Source organism: Cherax quadricarinatus, chromosome 29, assembly GCF_038502225.1.
Source record: "Cherax quadricarinatus isolate ZL_2023a chromosome 29, ASM3850222v1, whole genome shotgun sequence".
Lineage (NCBI taxonomy): Eukaryota > Metazoa > Arthropoda > Malacostraca > Decapoda > Parastacidae > Cherax > Cherax quadricarinatus.
Genome location: NC_091320.1, coordinates 26,049,591 through 26,071,727, shown reverse-complemented (window position 1 = coordinate 26,071,727; position 22,137 = coordinate 26,049,591). Strand labels below are relative to the sequence as shown.

The 22,137-nt window shown below is 37.8% G+C and overlaps 1 protein-coding gene across 2 annotated transcripts in view; it reads left to right on the top strand.

Annotated features, from left to right (window-relative positions):
• Nucleotides 1-21,935, top strand: part of LOC128690544 (hippocampus abundant transcript 1 protein) — a 593,459-nt gene extending 571,524 nt beyond the window's left edge. For both annotated transcript variants that reach the window (XM_070089664.1, XM_070089663.1), the window contains 4 exons: nt 12,904-13,060; nt 14,413-14,543; nt 16,582-16,747; nt 20,938-21,935. In XM_070089664.1, coding sequence (XP_069945765.1) covers nt 12,904-13,060; nt 14,413-14,543; nt 16,582-16,747; nt 20,938-21,035 — 552 coding nt within the window. In that variant the 3' untranslated portion in view covers nt 21,036-21,935. The remainder of the gene's footprint in view (nt 1-12,903; nt 13,061-14,412; nt 14,544-16,581; nt 16,748-20,937) is intronic.
• The last annotated feature ends 202 nt before the right edge of the window (nt 21,936-22,137 follow it).

Here is a 22,137-nt window from a genome sequence, read left to right as displayed (position 1 = left end):
CAGATGGAGGGGTATTCTTGGTAAAGTAGGTAGGTATGGAAGATCATGAGTGATGTTCCTGTCCATAACATGTTCAGTCATGGTACAGTACCTGACATAGCAGCCTCATCTGTCTCCACTATCATCTTCACACACTACGGTATACCACTATCATCTTCACACACTGCGGTATACTGTCACACACCCACCAACCCTTCACATCCTCCCATCTGCCTACCCTTCACACCCTTCCCCCATAACTTTGCCTACCCTACCCTCACACCCTTACTACCACACCTAACCTACCCTTCGCACACTCCCACCCACCTACCCTTCACACACACCCACCCACCTACCCTTCACACACTCCCACCCACCTACCCTTCACACACTCCCACCCCTTGCCACTCCACTAACCTTCTCAGTCCCCCATCCACCTACCTGTGTTCACACATGCCTGCTGGATGTCCAAGCCCTTACACACAAAATCTTTACCCCCTCCCTCCATCCTTTCTAGGATGACCCCTACCCTGCCTTCCCTCCACTACAGATTTATATACCCTCCAAGTCATCCTATTTTGCTCAATCCTCTCTAAATGACCAAGCCACCTCAATAAAGTATTATCCAGCCCTTAGGATAATAATTTTAATAACTTTGCACCTTCTAATCTCCAAACAGTGAATTCTCTGCATATTATTACCACCACACATTGCCCTCAGACATGACATTTCCCCTGCCCCTAACCTCCTCCTTGTTGTAACTTTCACAACTCATGCTTCATACCTGTATAAGAGTATTGGTACTGCTATACTCTCATAATCACCTGAAGCCAGTAAAACTCAACAAGAGGCCGTAGTACGAATGATCACGCAGTCTACTGCTAGACAACACACATCTTTCCCCCACTCCTCAAAGACCTAATTACTCTAATCTAATTACTCTACAAAATATTCACTCTTACTACTGTAGGTCCTGCATATACAGAACAATAAATTCTAATATTAATCCTGACCTGAAGCAGTTCCTTAATAATTGCAACAACCCATAGAGGGTTGTTGCAACTTTCAAAAGATGCCAATTTCCAAATAGGGTCCAGAATAAACAAGACAGACATTCCTGGCACTAAAATAACATTTCCTCTGTTCATTAGTCACGTCCCCAGGCCCCTCTTACATTTCTTTTGCTTTCCACTTTGAAATTTTATTCTCACAAAAAATAGAAGATTTACTGTTATGCAGACTACTGCATTAGTGTAGAAATGGTATAAATAATATCAGCGCATTCGTGAAAGAATATTAGACTTACCAGTTGACGTGTATTGGACACGTGGCATGATTTGTTTACTTTTCAACATTGGCAAAAATCAAAACATTTCTGCTACTCTGAGCTCAATTTCAAGGTACTTTTCATTGTGAAACCAATCAAAATCATTGCAATTTATGTAATATGTCGTCCATTCTATAAAATGAAACCAGGAAAACGAGAATACAACAATAAATACCATACGAAAATACACTGCAAAGTTGCTGTTTTAAACCAAAAACACTGTCGGAGTTTTTTTTTTCTCATTATGCACTGTGTGCTGCAGGATTTTTTTTATACTGTGCACACTGACCACATAGACTAATTCTTTCATATGTATGCCTACCAGCTTTCTCTCGCTAGATTTGAAGGCGCTAGAATTTATGCGTACTAGTACGGCTCCAACTCTGGCGTTCAAGCCGTACTAGAACGATACCAACCCTAAAAGGGTTAATTGAGCTATGTGTAGAAAGAGGTTTGGTAATAAGTAATACATATTTTATGGAAAAGAGGATAAATAAATATACAAGGTATGATATAGCACGTAATGAAAGTAGTTTGTTAGATTATATATTGGTGGATAAAAGGTTGATGGATAGGCTTCAGGATGTGTGTGTTTATAGAGGGGCAACTGATATATCAGATCATTATTTAGTTGTAGCTACAGTTAGAGTAAGAGGTAGATGGGACAAAAGGAAAATGGCATCAACAAGTAAGAGAGAGGTGAAAGTGTATAAACTAAGGGAGGAAGAAGTTCGGGTGGGATATAAGCAACTATTGGCAGAAAGGTGGGCTAGTACAAGTATGAGTAGTGGAGGGAGGGGGTTGAAGAGGGTTGGACTAGTTTTAAAAATGCAGTAATAGAATGTTGGGCAGAAGTTTGTGGCTATAGGAGGGTGGGTGCAGGAGGAAAGAGGAGTGATTGGTGGAATGATGAAGTAAACAGTGTGATAAAAGAGAAGAAGGTAGCTTATGAGAGGTTTTTACAAGCAGAAGTGTTATATGAAGAGCAGAGTATATGGAGAGTAAAAGAAAGGTGAAGAGAGTGATGAGAGAGAGTAAAAGGAGAGATGATATAGTGGGAGAGGCACTGTCAAGAAATTTTGATGAAAATAAGAAAAAATTTTGGAGTGAGATATCCAAGTTTAATGGTTTAATGCTGGCAACAAAAGATGTCAGCATTCTTATTAAAAAAAAAATTATCTTTGAGTTCTACACGTATGAGGCCTGGTCACAGACCAGGCCGAGGGGGCGTTGACCTCCGAAACCCTCTCCAGGTAAGCCTAGGGAACGAATGGTTATGTCAGTTAAAAACAGAGTAGGGGAGTTAGTAGATGGGGAGATGGAGGTATTGGGTAGATGGCGGGAATATTTTGAGGAACTTAAATGTCGATGAAGAAAGTGAGGCGGTAATTTCATACACTAGCCAGGGAGGTATACCATCTTTTAGGAGTGAAGAAGAAGAGCAGGATGTAAGTGTGGGGGAGGTGCGTGAGACATTACGTAGAATGAAACAGGGTAAAGCAGCTGGAACTGACGGGGTCATGACAGAAATGTTAAAAGCAAGGGGGTACATAGTGTTGGAGTGGTTGGTATTTTTGTTTAATAAGTGTATGAAAGAGGGGAAGGTACATAGGGATTGGTAGAGAGCATGTATAATTCCTTCATATAAAGGGAAGGGGGACAATAGAGATTGTAAAAATTATAGAGGAATAAGTTTACTGAGTATACCAGGAAAAGTGTACGGTAGGGTTATTATTGAAAGAATTAGAGGTAAGACAGAATGTAGGATTGCGTATGAGCAAGGAAGTTTTAGAGTGGGTAGGGGATGTGTAGATCAAGTGTTTACATTGAAGCATATACGTGAACAGTATTTAGATAAAGGTAGGGAAGTTTTCATTGCATTTATGGATATAGAAAAGGCATATGATAGAGTGAATAAGGGAGGAATGTGGCAGATGTTGCAAGTGTATGGAATAGGTAATAAGTTACTAAATGCTGTAAAGAGTTTTTATAAGGATAGTGAGGCTCAGGTTAGGGTGTGTAGAAGAGAGGGAGACTACTTCCCAGTAAAGGTGGGTCTTAGACAGGGATGTGTAATGTCACCATGGATGTTTAATATATTTATAGATAGGGTTGTAAAAGAAGTAAATACTAGGGTGTTGGGGAGAGGGGTGGGATTAAATTATGGGGAATCAAATACAAAATGGGAATTGACAGTTAATTTTTGCTGATGATACTGTGCTTATGGGAGATTCTAAAGAAAAGTTGCAAAGGTTAGTGGACGAGTTTGGGAGAGTGTGCAAAGGTAGAAAGTTGAAAGTGAACATAGCAAAGAGCTTCCTTCATCAAATGATGAAGGAAGCTCCAGTCCTCTTCCATAGCATCAGACGAGTTAATAAGACAAATTCTTCCTGATAACCTCAGTGACTCAGATATCAAATTGGAGAGAAGGAGTATGGAAGAAGTGAATGTTTTCAGATATTTGGAAGTTGACGTATGAAGAATGTATGAAGGATGAGGTTAACCATAGGATTGTTGAAGGAAAAAAGGTGAGTGGTGCTTTGAGGTATATGTGGAGACAAAAAACATTATCTATGGAGGCAAAGAAGGGAATGTATGAAAGTATAATGGTACCAACACACTTTATATGGGTGTGAAGCTTGGGTTGTAAATGCTGCAGCAAGGAGGCGGTGGAGATGTCCTGTCTAAGGGCAATGTGTGGTGTAAATATTATGCAGAGAATTCTTAGTGTAGAAATTAGGAGAAGGTGTGGAGTTAATAAAAGTATTAGAGGGCTGAAGAGGGGCTGTTGAGGTGGTTTGATCATTTAGAGAGAATGGATCAAAGTAGAATGACATGGAGAGCGTATAAATCTGTAGGGAAAGGAAGGCAGGGTAGGGGTCGTCCTTGAAAAGGTTGAGGGAAGGGGTAAAGGAGGTTTTGTGGGCAAGGGGCTTGGACTTCCAGCAAGCATGCGTGAGTGTGTTCGATAGGAGTGAATAGAGATGAATGGTATTTGGGACCTGACGAGCTGTTGGAGTGTGAGCAGGGTAATATTTAGTGAAGGGATTCAGGGAAACCGGTTATTTATATATAGCCAGACTTGAGTACTGGAAATGGGAAGTACAGAGCCTACACTTTAAAGGAGGGGTTTGGGATATTGGCAATTTGGAGGGATATGTTGTGTATCTTTATCCGTATATGCTTCTAAACTGTTGTGTTCTGGGCACCTCTGCAAAACCAGTGATTATGTATGAGTGAGGTAAAAGTGCTGAATGATGATGAAAGTATTTTCTTTTTGGGGATTTTCTTTCTTTTTGGGTCACCCTGCCTCTGTGGGAGATGGCCAGCTTGTTAAAAAAAAAAAAAAGTATGTTGTGTGACTTAGTGTGAGTAGAAGTAGCAAGACATACCTGAAATCTTGCATGATTATGAGACAGAGAAAAGACACCAGCAATCCTACCATCATGTAAAAGAATTACAGGCTTCTGTTTCACACTCACTTGGCAGGACAGTAGTACCTCCCTGGGTGGTTGCTGTCTACCAACCTACTACCTAGGACATTCTGCAGATCTTCATTTTTTCAACAAACCAGCCGTATCCCACCGAGGCAGGGTGGCCCAAAAAGAAAAATGAAAGTTTCTCTTTTTAAATTTAGTAATCTATACAGGAGAAGGGGTTACTAGCCCCTTGCTCCCGGCATTTTAGTTGCCTCTTACAACACGCATGGCATACGGAGGAAGAATTCTGTTCCACTTCCCCATGGAGATAAGAGGAAATAAACAAGAAGAACAAGAAAGAAAATAGGAGAAAACCCAGAGGGGTGTGTGTATATATATGCTTGTACATGTATGTTTAGTGTGACCTAAGTGTAAGAAGTAGCAAGACGTACCTGAAATCTTGCATAATTATGAGAGAGAAAAGACACCAGCAATCCTACCATCATGTAAAAGAATTACAGGCTTCTGTGTCACACTCACTTAGCAGGACAGTAGTACCTCCCTGGGTGGTTGCTGTCTACCAACCTACTACCTAGGATATTCTGCAGATATACTATGTAAAATAACAAAAATTACTGAAAATCTTTACAATAAGACTAATAAATTGAACAAATGGCATGGCAGCTGGGTTATAAATCAGCATAAATAAATTTTATATCATAGAAATATAAGTCAAAAGTAAGCTACATAAAGAGCATACATTGTGTGATAAAATATTAAAAGCATTAAAAAGTGAGAGGGATCTAAGAGTAATTATTGTACATATAAAAAGATGAAGATAGGGAAGCTGTGATTTCGAGCATTGGGTAGGGAGTTATAACATCTTGTGGGAACAAGGAAGAGCCAGCTATGAGTGTGAGGGAGGTGCGTGATGCAGTGGGTAGAATAAGAGGGAGGTAAAGCAGCTGGGATTGATGGGATAAGGACAGAAATGTTAAAAGCAGGTGGGGATGTAGTTTTGGAATGGTTTGTGTTTTTATTTAATAAATATATGGAAGAGGGGAAGATTTCCAGGGATTGGCATAGAGCATGCATAGTTCCTTTGTATAAAGGCAAAGGGGAGAAAAGAGAGTGTAAAAATTATAGGATAATAAGCCTGTTGAAATACCTGGTGAAGTGGGTGGTAGTTATTCTTTCAACTGTATCCCATCAAGGCAGGGTGGCCCAAAAGGAAAAAAACAAAAGTTTCTTCTTTTAAATTTAGTACAGCCTCTCCTCACTTAGTGATGGACTCATTTACCGACAACTCGGACTTACAATGGGCTCTCTAACCAGTGTGCATACCTGTATAATGTATATTAGAGCTGATTTCCTCTATTCTGTTTATTACAGTATACAGTACACTATTGTATAAACATTTAATAATATACCAGAAATGTTATAAATGGTGCAAAGGTAACATTAAAACAATATCAAAGATGATTGACACAAACTTACTACCATTATAGCATGCTCCTCACTTGACGACGAAGTATGCTCCTCACTTAACGACGAATTCATTTACTGATGTGGTCTCAGGAACTGAACTTTGTTGTTAAGTGAGGAGAGGCTATAATATATACAGGAGAGGAGGTTACCAGCCCCTTCCCCCCAGCATTTTAGTCGCTTCTTGCGGCATGCATGGCTTACAGAGGAAGAATTCTGTTCCACTTCCCCATGGAGATAAGCGGAAATAAACAAGGACAAGAACTAGTAAGAAAATAGAAGAAAATTCAGAGGGGTATATATATATATATATATATGCCTGTAGATGCATGTACAGTAAGACCCCACTTTACGGCGTTTCGCCTTACAGCGTTCCGCTAATTTGGCAATGTCAAATTATGACCAAAATTTGCTATACGGCAAGCGGTCTTTCAAATACGGCACCCCTCATCCGGTTTGTTTACATTTTCCGTGACCACATCTATTATGTCAGAAAACTTTCCAAAATTTCAAGTGTTTTAAAGTTACTGCATATTTTATATGTACTCTGACAATTATACTTATGTGTACCTGTACCTAAATATACTTACACACTGTGCTGGTGTGCAGGTACACATTAAAATCGCTAAGTCTCTCTCTACTCATGACACCAATACTACGTAATAATAATCACTCTTGGGCGCACTAAATGTCTTATTTTACATCAATATATTCATTTTCATTAATCCAGCTATGATATTTTCCTCAAAATTATATATGAAACCCGTTACATAGCATATAAACATGATACATACACTCACAGAATAAAAATTGATGTAAATATGAGACTTGTTTACAAAGCAGCTGTGTAGGTAGTATCGGAAGAATTACGTTTTCTCTTGTCAAACTGGGGGATAACTGTAGAAAAATATTCTTTTCATATGCCTTTACTCTATATATAGCAGTTCACGACCCTTGTGGGTTTATTGCTTTTTATAATAAAAAATAATAATATTATTATTATTAATAATAATAATATTATTATTATTATTATTATTATTATTATTATTATTATCTTCATTCACTCTAAAAATGGTGTGTTGCTGTTTGTTTATTCTGAACTAACTTGTACAACTTGTACACAATGTAAGAGTATTTGTATTGTGAGGTAATTATTATTATAATAAAAAAATATTGAGGTAAATGTTTTACAAACTCTTACAAATGGACGTGAATGAACTAAAAGTAGACACATATTAATACGCATTTATTTCGCCTGACCAAGTGATCATCCACTACTTGTTCAGTTTGTGTTCTTACATTGTCTCAACTCTGTATCTCGTTCTCTCTCTCGTTTACTCTTTCGTTAACTAGTTGGCTCTCATTGACGATGGCGTCTAATTTTAGCTGTAATAAAAAGAGAAGTCGTAAGCCTCTTGCTTTAAGTGCCAAGTTAGAGGATGATGGTGTGCCATTCTGATTTTATTCAATAAACACCCTGCCACTCACCTCTCACACATTAATATTAATATTTTAAGGTAAGTAATAAGTGTACTCTGTGTGTATCTTACCTTTTATTGTGTTTTTAATGCATATTTCTATTGCTAACTTAATATAAGTTAGTGTAAACTTGTTGTCTGGCATTTATTGCATATTTTATGTGTGCTCTGATAATAATACTTGTGGAGCTGTGTGGTAGCCGGGTGGAGGAACAACATTACGTTTTCTCTGCTCAGCCATCAGAGAAAACATGTATGAATCTGTGTTCGGCCCAGCCACTCCCTCACTCCGCTTTTGTTTACAATTTTCAGCATGAATTATTCATTACTTCTACCTTCGTTTATGATGGCATCTAAAGGTACTTGTTAGAAATGATTAAATTCAGTGAACAAGGCATGTCGATGTTAATAATATGGCTCTAGGCCACAGTGTAGGTAGCCGGTAGGTGTAGTCCAGGCGGACTACACCTACCAGCTGCCTACACTGACTTCCTACAAATAAATACTACTCACCTCTCTTCCTATATTAAGACTACACATATTTTAAGGTAAATAATGAGTGTACTGTATGTGTATTTTACCTCTCTGGGATGTTTTAAATATCATATATTAAGTATGAGACGGGGAGTCAGGGCTACCTACACCTCAGCTACCTGCACCTGACTTCCTACAAATAAGTACTACTCACCTCTCTCCCTACATTAAGATTACAAATACTTTAAGATAAGTAATGAATTTACTGTGAATGTATTTTACTTCGTGTGTTTTTAATGCCTAGTTCTATTACTAACTTAATATAATTTAGGGTAAACTTGTTGTCTGGCATTTATATGCATTTATAAATGGAAAAAAATGGCGTTCTGCCTTCCGGCGATGTCTGCTTTCCGGTGACAGCCTGGAACCTAACCCACCATATAAGTGGGGCCCTACTGTATAGTGTGACTCAAGTGTAATTAGAAGTAGCAAGACGTACCTGAAATCTTGCATGTTTATGAGATACAAATGACACCAGCCATCCTACCATCATGTAAAACAATTACAGGCTCCCATTTCACACTCACTTGGCAGGATGGTAGTACCTCCCTGGGAGGTTGCTGCCTACCAATGTACTACCTACTATGGTAGTTATTATTGAAAGAATTAAGAGTAAGACGGAGAGCAGGATCACAGATTAACAAGGAGGCTCTAGGATGGGTAGGGGAGGGGACTTTGTAGTCCAAGTCTTTACAGTGAAGCACATAAGTGAAGAGTATTTAGATAAGGGTGAAGAGGTTTTTGTTGGCTTTATGGATTTGGAAAAGGCATATGATAGGGTTGATAGGAGAGCAATATGGTATATGTTACAAATGTATGGAATAGGAGGTAGGTTACTGAAAGCAGTGAAGAGTTTTCATGAGAATAGTTAGGCTTAGGTTAGAGTATGTAGGAGAGAGGAGGATAATTTCTCAGTAAAAGTAGGCCTTAGACAGGGATGCTTGATATAACCATATGATTGTTCATTGTATATTTATAGATGGGGGTTGTAAGAGAAGTAAATGCTCAGGTGTGGGATAAGAGATAATCTAACACAGAGTGTGAGTTTTCACAGTTGCTTTTTGCTGATGACACTGTGCTTTTGAGAGATTCTGAAGAGAAGTTGCAGAGGTTGGTGAATGAGTTTGGAAGGGTATGTAAAAGAAGGAAATTAAAAGTGAATGTAGGAAAGAGCAGGGTAATGAAGATAAAAAAAATTGTTAATGAAAGATTGGATATCAAAGGGAGGGAGTATGGATTAAGTAAATGTATTCAGATATATGGGAATGGATTTGTCAGCAGATGGGTCTATGAAAGATCAGGTGAATCATAGAATTGATGAGGAAAAAAAGGTGAGTGGTGGACTGAGGAGTCTGTGGAGACAAAGAACATTACCCATGGAAGGAAGGGGGTAATGTATGAGAGTATAGTGGGGCTAATGCTCTTATATGGGTGTGAAGCATGTATGGTGAATGTTGCAACAGGAGAAGGCTGGAGGCAATGGAAATGTCATGTCTGAGAGCAGTGTACAATGTGAATATAATGTAGAGAATCTATAGCTTGGATATTTGGAGGTGCAGGGTTTCTAAAAGTATTATCCAAAGGGCTGAGGAGGGGTGATTGAGGTGGTTTGGATGTTTAGAGAGGATGAAAGAAAATAGAATGACTTGGAGGGCATATAAATAGACGGCTTCAAAAGGCCATCACCAGATGGCAGTGTTTACCACAACAAAGAGGGAGAGGTTGCCTCCACCTGTAACATAATGACATATTTTATTCATTCTAGAGTATATATCAGGTTTCTATGTTATTTATATTGTTTATTATTTCATATTAGATGAACTGTGATAGATAAATAAGCCGTAGAGTCGATGATAGCGAAATATTCAAGGAGTACAGTGGACCCCCGGTTAATGATATTTTTTCACTCCATAAGTATGTTCAGGTGCCAGTACTGACCGAATTTATTCCCTTAAGGAATATTGTGAAGTAGATTAGTCCATTTCAGACCCCCAAACATACACGTACAAACGCACTTACATAAATACACTTACATAATTGGTCGCATTCGGAGGTAATCGTTATGCGGGGGTCCACTGTATTTTGTCCTGTCTCCAGACAAACTCGTCGGCTGCCACCACCACATATGTAATGACATTTTATTCATTCTGGAATATATATCAGGTTTCTATGTTATTTATATTGTTTGTTATGTCATATTAGATGAACTGTGATAGATAAATAAGCCGTAGAGTTGATGATAGCGAAATATTCGAGGAGTATTTTGTCCTGTCTCCAGACAAACTCTCGTTGGCCGTATATATCAGGTTTCTATGTTATTTATATTGTTTATTATGTCATATTAGATGAAGTGAGATAGATAAATAAGCCGTAGAGTTGATATTAGCGAAATTATTGAAGTACAGAATTCCACTGGAACGGATTAATTGCATTTCAGTTAATTTAATGCGGAAAATTGACTCTGCAAACAAGCAAATCCAGTTGCGAGCAAGGTCATGGAATGGATTAAACTCTCAAGTAGAGATTCCACTGTACATGTATTTTTAAATGTTTATATAGTAGTGTACTATATATTGTAATAACCAGAATTGAGGAAATTAGCTCTAATATACAATATTTAGGTATGCATGCTGGTCAGAGAGCCTGTCGTGAATCTGAGTCATCTGTAAACAAGTATGTTGCTAAGTGAGGAGAGGCTGTAGAGGGTTCAGTACCATCTCAGGTATCCATGGTAGACCTTGAAACATATCCTCTGTGGCTACAGGGGTCCTACAGTACACCACCTGCAATTTAATCTCTGCCCTAGAAAATCTACTTAAAACACTAAGAACTAAATAAACATACCACAAAATAAGATCCTAGAGGATGTAGTCAGTGATGAAATACTTAAAAAAAAAAAAAACTTGTATGGCAGTCTAAATACTGAAGACGGGACAGAGCATAGCACTACTCAGTGGTGCTTGTGGAGCTACAAATAGGCACTCGCAAATAATGATTCATGAGATACACTGTCGTCCTTCCACCCCAGCAGCCTTCCTCTGAGAAAAGTGTGGCTTAATTAAAAATATATTTTAATTTCTTTTATATTACAAAAGAGAGACAGGCTGTTTAGGTGGAATGAGGAGAATGAAAGATCATAGACGTGATGGACTTCCCTTCTTCTTTATGGTTGATGGACTTCGCTCCTTTTTTATTGTTCACCAAGTAGACATGACTAGGATACACAGTAGAGTGATAGTGAGGAATAAAAAAATGTTCATATTTATCCACTGGATCCAATTAGATTGTGATGAGATCATGCCAAGGTATGGAAATTGTTGGTTTCTAAATGTAAACTATGTTATGCTGATAATATGTATTATGTGAGTGTCTTCTATATTTCTTTGTGTCTATTCATCTGTCAGAAGTCAATGTTAAGAATATTTTGTAATTAACACTGGTCAACAATTTTTGAAAAGTTGTATGCTTCTTAAATGAGATTAGTTAATTCTTATGTATTTTCATGTTCTAACTCCAAATATCACTTTGAAAAATGCTTACTGTCTGTAGGTTTAAAAATACGAGACGTGTAATATTTGTTTATTTTATTATAACATACAATATATGTGTCAGCATGTTTTAAACTCTAATCCGTACCTACTCTGCCTTTTTGCTTGACATTTGTAGTGTGCTGAAGAATCATCTCTTGCCAATGGTCTGCAAGCATTTTTGTGCTCCATTTGACCTGGTACCATTTTTTCATGGTTGAAATATCTTGGTGAAACTTTTCACCATGTTTGCCATAACTGCCCCACAGTTCACTGGAAAAAGTCTAAATGTGAGTCCAAAAAGTGGATTTTAAGTGACATGTTACATCCCATGTTCTTGTAAGCCTTGATGAGGTTTTTCACCAATTCTTTATAGTTGCCTTCCCTTCTGTTTCCGAGAAATCCTCTTGCCACTAACCTGAGTGCTTCCCAATTAGCTTTCTCCTCCCCATGAAGGTCTGATTCAAGGTCACCATCTTTAAGAAGCTCTCGAACCTGAGGACCATTGACGACTCCCTCTCTTATCTTAGCGTCGCTCAATGAGGGGAATTTTGATGTTAAATACTTGAATCCCTGACCGGATTTGTCCGTAGCTTTTACAAAGTTTCTCATGAGCCCCAGTTTTATGTTTAGTGGTGGTAGCAAAATTTTGTTTGGTTCAATGAGAGGTGGATGTTGAACATTTTTCATCCCAGACTCCAATGATTGAAGAGGTGGCCAGTCTCTCATGATGTAGTGGGAACCTCTTGCACGGCTGTCCCATTTAAATAGCAGTAACACTTGGTGTACCTGCCCTGTTTGGCTAAGAAAATTACCTACCTTTCACCTCAAAATATAAACCTGCACAGCACAACCACCTTCTACGACTACTGGAACAATAATGAAGGGCAGTGAGACTGCGAGTGTGGTAAGGAACACTGCCGCAAGCCTGTTGGAACCTGTTGTGACATGTAGGTGTATATTGAAAAATAGAGCTAACAAACAATTTTAACCATGATATTCATTATCAGTGACCTAAAATTAGTTGGAAATTGCTACTCTGGTTTTGGAAGCATTTTGGTTGTTGACCAGTATATGATTTGTGTTGTTAGGATGAAAATTTGTGCTCATCTGGAATGTTATTGTAAAAATTTATGTATTGTAATTTCCTACAGGTGGGACTAGTATTTGAGATGCTGCAGCTTATGTGGTATGGGTTTGGTTCCAAGATATGGATGATGTGGGCAGCAGGCCTTCTAGCATCTGTATCTTCCATTACCTACCCTGCCATTAGTGCCTATGTTAGCACTCACACTGATGCAGATAAACAAGGTTTGTAAATGAAGAAATTTAACTTGCTTAAAACTCGTTTAATACAGTAACTTTTCTCATTAACAGATTTTGGCAATTTCAGATAAAAAAAAATGGTCACTCCCAAACATCTGAACACATTCACTTCCTCCTTACTCCCTCCTTCCAGTCTAATATCCAGTCTTTCATTACCTATATTTTTTTGTTAATTATTATCACACTGGCTGATTCCCACCAAGGCAGGGTGGCCCGAAAAAGAAAAACTTTCACCATCATTCACTCCATCACTGTCTTGCCAGAAGGGTGCTTTACACTACAGTTTTTAAACTGCAACATTAACACCCCTCCTTCAGAGTGCAGGCACTTGTTAAGTCAGCAGTAATTGAAATAGATGTTTCAGTGCCTATTTTTATTTTCATACATTATTTTACACTGGGAATGCATTAGACAGAGTTTGGATAATAGTTGATCCTGAAGCTATAGTTTTGGTGGTACTGGTGTCATAAGAGACATGTTTTAATTGTAATGATCTTTCTAATTATCTTAGAGAAAAATTATCAATTCTTAACACATTGCTTGATAAACATGAAGGTACTGGCAATGGGAGTAATATTGTAACTGTTAAACTTTTCTTATTTGGTAAACTGCTTAAGGGAAGATTTCTTTTAACTCAAGCAGTAAGAATACAAGTTGTAATGACCTATTCTTATACAGAATTCTCTTACTGATTTCATAAACTAATTAATGTGTGCAAAATTTAAGAAAGGAATCATGAAATTTTAAAATTAAAAGAAAGAAACAACAGTAATAAAGAATATATCATAAATGGAATGGAAAGATGAAGTAGTATGTGCTACAACTAAAGATGCCTTCAGCATCATCTAGAGTTTGAATAAATAGAAAACTGAAGTTTGGAAATATAGAAAGGCAAAAGTATAATGTATAATAAAAGTAGGGAAATTAATATTTAGTCATTGGGCAGTATAGAAGTTGAGTAAGTATAACAGACCACCAGCTAACATTAAATTGTGTAGCAAAGAAAAAATCCATTTATGGGAAAAAGAAATGCAGTGTCTTTTTTTCACTTTGACAGTTGCACTTTCCTGGATGATTGGGTCAACAGGTCTACTGCCTAATATTGTTTAATTGCCAAAAAATAAATATGGAAATGACTATAATTTATGTGAAAGAGGTAAGGCATGTCACAGAATATGAATATTAACTTAGAATTTATTTAAATCAATTAATTACCTTAATGAGAGAGTAAAAAAGCCAATTCACATTACAGGGATTGTTGGGTTTTATTAGAAATGACTTGATATTGCAAATTATTTTGCAATTCTCAATGAGTTTAGTGTGTGTTTATATTCCAGGTGTGGTGCAGGGTATTATAACCGGCATGAGAGGCCTGTGTTCTGGTCTTGGTCCTGCAGTGTTCGGCTTCATCTTTTACCTCTTCCACGTAGATCTTAACCCAGAGTTAACAGATGATGGCATCCACAGAGTAAGCATAACACTGTTTATAAGGAACTATAGAGGAAAGTGTATAAAGATTCTTAGAAATTACAGCTGTACAGGTTTATTGTGTAACAGATTCCCTTCTAGGGGTAGTGCCTTAATGTCAGTGAGGGGCACTTTATCCAAGGAATTAAAGCTATCCTTTCCTTCCTTCGATTAAACCTTATAACCTTCTATTTCCCAGGTGTTGTATGACCCCTATGGGTTTAGTGTTGTCCCATTTTTTTTTTTTTTTTATTAACACATCGGCCAATTCCCACCATGGCAGGGTCGCCCGAAAAAGAAAAACTTTTGTCATCGTTCACTCCATCACTGTCTTACCAGAGGGGTGCTTTACACTGCAGTTATAAAACTGCAACATTAACACCCCTCCTTCAGAGTGTAGACACTGTACTTCCCATCTCCAGGACTCAAGTCCGGCCTGCCGGTTTCCCTGAATCCCTTCATAAATGTTACTTTGCTCACACTCCAACAGTATGTCAAGTATTAAAAACCATTTGTCTCCATTCACTCCCATCACTTACGCTCACGCATGCTTGCTGGAAGTCCAAGCCCCTCGCATACAAAACCTCCTTTACCCCCTCCCTCCAACCCTTCCTAGGCTGACCCCTAACCCACCTTCCCTCCACTACAGATTTATATATACACTCTTGAAGTTATTCTGTTTTGTTCCATTCTCTCTACATGTCTGAACCACCTCAACAACCCCTCCTCAGCCCTCTGGATAATAGTTTTGGTAATCCTACACCTTCTCCTAATTTCCAAAGTACATTATATTCACACCACACATTGCCCTCAGACATGACATCTCCACTGCCTCCAGCCTTCTTGTTGCAACATTCATCACCCATGCTTCACACCCATACAAGAGTGTTGGTACAACTATACTCTCATACATTCTCCTCTTTGCTTCCATGGACAAAGTTCTTTGTCTCCACAGAGTCCTAAGTGCACCACTCACCCTTTTCCCCTCATAAATTCTGTGATTCACCTCATCCTTCATAAACCCATCTGCTGACACGTCCACTCCTAAATATCTGAATACATTCACCTCCTCCATACTCTCTCCCTCCAATCTGATATCCAATCTTTCATCACCTAATCTTTTTGTTATTCTCATAACCTTACTCTTTCCTATATTCACTTTTAATTTTCTTCTTTTACATACCCTACCAAATTCATCCACCAACCTCTGCAACTTCTCTTCAGAATCTCCCAAAAGTACATTGTCATCAGCATGATTATAATAATAATAATAAATAGCAGATGCACAAACCTAAAGAATGAAATTTATCAACATAAAAAAAAAATTCTATGAAAGCTATAATCTCTGAGAGCTATAATCATTTTGTATTGATATAATGTACATTCATTCCTAAGTACTTGCATATACAGTACAACACTTTCTCCAATTTCCTTCCTTCCTAACTGATCTCTATTCTTGCCATCTTTTCTCATCTTCCTCATTGTCATTCTCTCCAACATGTATTGCAGCTCCATCTCCCACAGATCCTTCCTCTCTCTTTCCCTTTATACAAAGGTTGCCATTCCTGTTTGCCCTCTTCCTCAGTCATCCTCTGCTCCAGCTTCTCCCTCTTTCATTCTTCATTCTGTTGCTGCTGCTGCTTTCTCTTTTCCTTCCTCACCACTATCATCATCAACACCAAGAGCAGCTCCTGCTCCATGACCTCAACCTTTCTTTGCAACTTTTCTTTCAAATCTCTCAGTGGTACTGTCATTTGTAAACAGTAATTGTGACAACTCTTACTTCATATCATATTCATTACTTTTTAAGACTACTCTTTCTTAATTTTCACATTCTAGAACTTCATTCCTGCATCCCTTTCCTTTTTTTTTCACCATTTATCATATTTCCAACATAAGCTTTACTTGTTATATTATTTTTCCCTTGTAATTTTTTAATTACATTGTGCAGTATTCATGAGAATTGCATTTTGCAGTATTCATATATTTATAAGTAAAATCTCCTTACTGTTCTTAATTTATTTTAATTTTGTTTTCAGCCAAATGGGTCAGCTTTAGGAAATGGTACAACTCCACATATTACCAGCAGTCCAAATTTTGTACCAGGTCCTCCTTTTGTATTTGGTGCATTATTGGTCATCTGTGCACTCATGGTAGCTGCATTTATTCCAGAAGGAGCATCTGTTAAACATCGAAAACCATCAGGTGGGTGCATGAAAAATAAATGCATAGATAATTTCATAATGGATACTTACAATTGTCCTATGTTTCTTTCAGGTAGTAGAATGATAACCTGAATCAATGGAGAATGAATAAAACCCTTTCATTAAATGTGTATTTCTATATTTACTTGCATCACCAGCATTCTGTGATTTGCCTTTCCTTCAGCCTCTCAGTGTCATTCTGATTAGTTTATTCTTTTCTAGATTTATCATCTGTTGCTTTCCTTATTTGAACCTTTGCTGTTTTCTTGTAATTAGATATTATGCTGTCCTTGATACACAATTCAGGAATGTTTTTAGAGAGTCAATTTTGGTCCACCCTAGATCATTTATTAGGAGGATGCTATGATGCTTGTAAAAAGTTAGTTTCAGGGAAGTGGAGCTACCCTCACCTTGGATCAAACATGATTACGTCTGTTCCCCAAGCACTGTGGCTTCTATGAGTTTAGTAATTTCCTATGAATGATGAAAATTCCCTTTACAGTGGAACCATGGTTTTTGTGATTAATCCGTTCTGAAAAGTCTGACAAAAATCAAATCATACGAAAACTGAAGCAATATTTCCCGTAAGGAAAAATGTAAATTCAATTAATCTGTTCTAGACACTCAAAAATATTAACAAAAAATACATTTTATAGAGAATAACTATAGTTTTACAAACAGAAAACAAAGAGAAATAAATATAAATCACTAATGAAATCCTAGGTAGTAGGCTGGTAGACAGCAACCACCCGGGGAGGTACTACCGTCCTGCCAAGTGAGTGTAAAACGCAAGCCTGTATTTGTTTTACATGATGGTAGGATTGCTGGTGTCTTTTTTTCTGTCTCATAAACATGCAAGATTTCAGGTACGTCTTGCTACTTCTACTTACACTTAGGTCACACTACACATACATGTACAAGCATATACTATGTACATGCCCCTCTGGGTTTTCTTCTATTTTCTTTCTAGTTCTTGTTCTTGTTTATTTCCCCTTATCTCCATGGGGAAGTGGAACAGAATTCTTCCTCGTAAGCCATGCGTGTTGTAAGAGGTGACTAAAATGCCGGGAGCAAGGGGCTAGTAACCCCTTCTCCTGTATACATTACTGAATGTAAAAGGAGAAACTTTCATTTTTCCTTTTGGGCCACCCTGCCTCGGTGGGATACGGCCGGTGTGTTGAATGAAAGAAAGAACTATAGTTTTACAAACAGAAAATAAGGAGAAATAAATATAAATGACTAATGAAGTCCTAGGTAGTAGGTTGGTAGACAGCAACCGCCCAGGGAGGTACTACCATCCTGTCAAGTGAGTGTAAAATGGAAGCCTGTAATTGTTTTACACGATGGTAGGATTGTTGGTGTCTTTATTTTTTTCCCATACACATGCAAGATTTCAGGTACGTCTTGCTACTTCTGCTTACACTTAGGTCACACTACACATACATGTACAAGCATATATATACATACATACCCCTCTGGGTTTTCTTCTATTTTCTTTCTAGTTCTTGTTCTTGTTTATTTCCTCTTATCTCCATGGGGAAGTGGAACAGAATTCTTTCTCCGTAACCCATGCGTGTCGTAAGAGGCGACTAGAATGCCGGAAGCAAGGGGCTAGTAACCCCTTCTCCTGTATATATTACTAAATGTAAAAGGAGAAACTTTCGTTTTTCCTTTTGAGCCGCCCTGCCTCGGTGGGATACGGCCGGTGTGCTGAAAGAAAGAAAGAAAGACTAATGAAATGGATAAATGAACATTTAACATCACTTTTACCTTTATTGAAGACTCTTGTTGAGACATGGAAAACGGCGAGGAGGGGAGAGGGAGGAGGAGAGGTTATTATTTGGAAGGGAAATCCCCTTCCATAAGGACTTCAGGTATCAAGGCCTTATCCAGGGTTACTTCCCTTCTTTGTCTTTTACTGGCACTAGGACCAGCTTGAGAGTCACTGTACCCCTGTCGCACAAAAAATCTGTCCAGAAAGGTCTGTTTCTGGCGTTTCTTTAAGATTTGACTAAAATGGGACAAGGCATTGTCATTGAACATGTTATAGACACAGCTTGCAACAGATTTGTTAGGGTGATATTTCTCCACAAAACTTTGCAACTCGCTCCACTTTGCACACATGTCCTTAATCACTGAAGAAGGCACATTCTCCTTTCTCCCTTCTTCCTCCTCTGAAGCAATTTCCTCAGCTGCAGTCTGTTGCTGTTCCAGTTGAAGGTCTTGCAGATCTTCACTGGTTAGCTCTTCCCTGTGGTCGTCCACTAACTCTTCCACATCCTGGCCACTTGCATCTAACCCCATGGACTTCCCCAAAGACACTATATTCTATCGTGTTTCTCGCCTTCTTTATCAGAGGGCTGGCACTCGGAACTTTCTTTGGCCCCATGGTGGCTTATTTAGCAGTTGCACTCAGTAAACAAGCACAGAAAAATGGATTATTATGAAACGTTTTGGATGAACACGCGGGGTGATGCTCACTCAATGAGAAACAAAGGCAGACTGAGTCACAAACGCATGGGATGCTTTGTGTGGGTGCTTTAGTGGCCGAGTCACGCAGACACGTTTGGTACGGACCATTTTCAACCTCTACGAAAACCGAGCGGATGTACGAAAACGGGCAAAATTTTGACAAAAAAAAGTCGTCGTAAACCAAATCCTATGAAAACTGGGGAATAAGAAAACCAAGGTTCCACTGTATAATGAATCAGTCAATAACTGAATTAAATCTTTATACACTGCACAAAATCAGAAAAAACCTCACTAATGCTAAGTAATAGCTTTGACCTCATTTCCTATCAGAGCTGATTCAATGACTATGATGACTTTGTAGGCATCAGTCAATAGAGTTTCTGTATTGTATGCCAGAGAAATTATGTTGTCCATTTTATACATTTGTTCATTAAGGCTCGGGTAAATATTCAATTTTCCGCACATTCTTGCCCTGCATGACATCTAAACCAGTTTGTAAAATTTACCGATAATCCTTTCTTTCAGCTAAGAGTTATGGTATGAGGTGCTATCAGAAAGTTTCCATAGTCAAATTTTCACATACTTCCTGGGTGAAATATAGTGGTGAAGATCACACTGCACGGTACATTCCATTGTGAGGTAGTGTGGCAAATTGTAGTGAGGTTGGTCTTTCCACTGAGGTTTGATGGGCAATTTTTGTCACACAGTTGCAACTTTTTTGTGCAAAAGAATAGAACTTTTGCAAGAAAGAAACATTGTGTATGTATGAAATTCTGTTTCAAGTTCAGCAAAACGACTAGTGAAACTTGCAGAATTCTTCAGCAAAGAATTGGCAATGGGTCAGACACAGTATTTTGAGTGATCTTGATTCAAAGCAGTACGAAAGTCATTTGAGGATGATGAATGTCCTGGCTGTCTATTAACATCAAAAACAGATGCCAGCATCGAAAAAGTGAGGAATTGCTTATGGGTTGTACCAAAGCATTTTAGCTTAGAATTTGAACATGGGGTGAGTAGCTGAGAAATTTGTACCCCCACTTGTTGACTAGACACTAGAGAGACCTTCATTTTCTGGCCCAAAACATGGTGGTCATTCCCCACTCTCCCTATTTCTCAGATCTGGGTCCCCCCCCTCCTGTGACTTCTTTCTCTTGCCAAAAATAAACATGGTAATCAGGGGACAGCATTTTAACAATGTGGAGGAGTATATACACAAATAACCCGCACATAAAAGAGAGAAGCTTACGACGACAGTGTGACTTTGTCAATGGTCCAAGTCGGACCATTACGTCGTCGTAAGCTTCTCTCTTTTATGTGCGGGTTATTTGTGTATTGTTCCAGTCACGGTATTGTGCCTTTTGTTATTTAATGTGGAGGAGATTCAGGCAGACTCACAGGTCACAATTAAATGCCATTAGAAAAGAAGAGTTTCAGAAATGTTTGAGAAGTGGCAGAGGTGCTGGGATCAGTGTATAGCCTCTCAAGGAGAATACTTCAAGGGATACAACTTCATCTAGATGATTGGGTAATTCATATATTTTTTTCCATGGCAGTCAAAGAACTTTCTAATAGCACCTCGTATTATCACAAATACTTTAGCAATGGTGAGTAACTTAAATGAGAGTGCTTTAGTGCACTTGTACTATATACATATAAATGCATGCCTTATCTATATATATATATGCATTATATACATACATATATTTTATATTTTCTCAGGAAGCAGTTTAGAAATGAGCTATGAAAGAGGCCACAAGAAAAATGATAGTATGGATGCAGCATCTTTACCACTTATGGATGAAACAGGTGTTGTCTAGCATCTTACTACTTATTAGTGATGAAAAACTTTTACATAACAAAATGTGACTTATTACCTCTATTGCATTGACTGCTGAAGTGAGGACGGATCTTGTAGCGCATTTCCTGTTCTACGGAAACATGGCATGACATTCGTTTGTTTACAGTTACCAAAAATGTCATGGCATTTTGCACACTTGATTCAGTATGAAGAGAGAAGGGCACATGAAAAAATTGCCCATTTTAAGTGGTGCTTACTTCTCTGGAAAGTATGAATAGTGATACAGAAGAACTGACAACCAAACAGCAACAATGATGAAAATATTGTAAATGATAATTCACAATGTCACAAACAGTGTTGAACTAATGGTATGCATTTGGTGCTGGTTGAAACAGTGTTTGAATGTTAAATTTTCCATACATTTTTTTTTTTGTGTTAGTGACTGCTAATACCATATTTTTTCTTAATGAGAAAATATTTGTTTTCATCATGAATCAACTTTTGACTTGGTATAAGGTATTTATCAGACATACACACACACACGCCATAATACATATTTTCTTTTCATTATTTTTTATTCAAGTTGGTGTGTGTCAGCCTCCATCATTGAAAAAATATTCATATATTTCTATTTATGTGCTAATCCTTTGTAATGCTGAACCAATTTGTTTTGCTTGATTATACAGGCATTGTGACTGGTGCTGTTATTGATAATTTGGATTTTGTATTGGTTGAGTGCATTCCTCCATCTTGTGATAACTTATAAATGCAAACCACACAAACAATAACATCACAGTAAAGAAAAAGGAAAGAACATTGGCTGTTTGTAGTTGGCTCTTTGAGTTGTGAGTAATGCTATTGTGGTCATATTTCATAAATTCATTAAGGACAGTTATTTATATATATATATATATATATATATATATATATAAATTATGTATTATATAATAGATATATAGATATATATATAGATATATATATATATATATATATATATATATATATATATATATATATATATATGTATGTATAGTCCTCATGTGTGCCTTGTAATGATAAAAGATTTTAGATTTTATACATAGAAGTGATAGGACGTAAACAGATGAATTTTTATTTTCTAT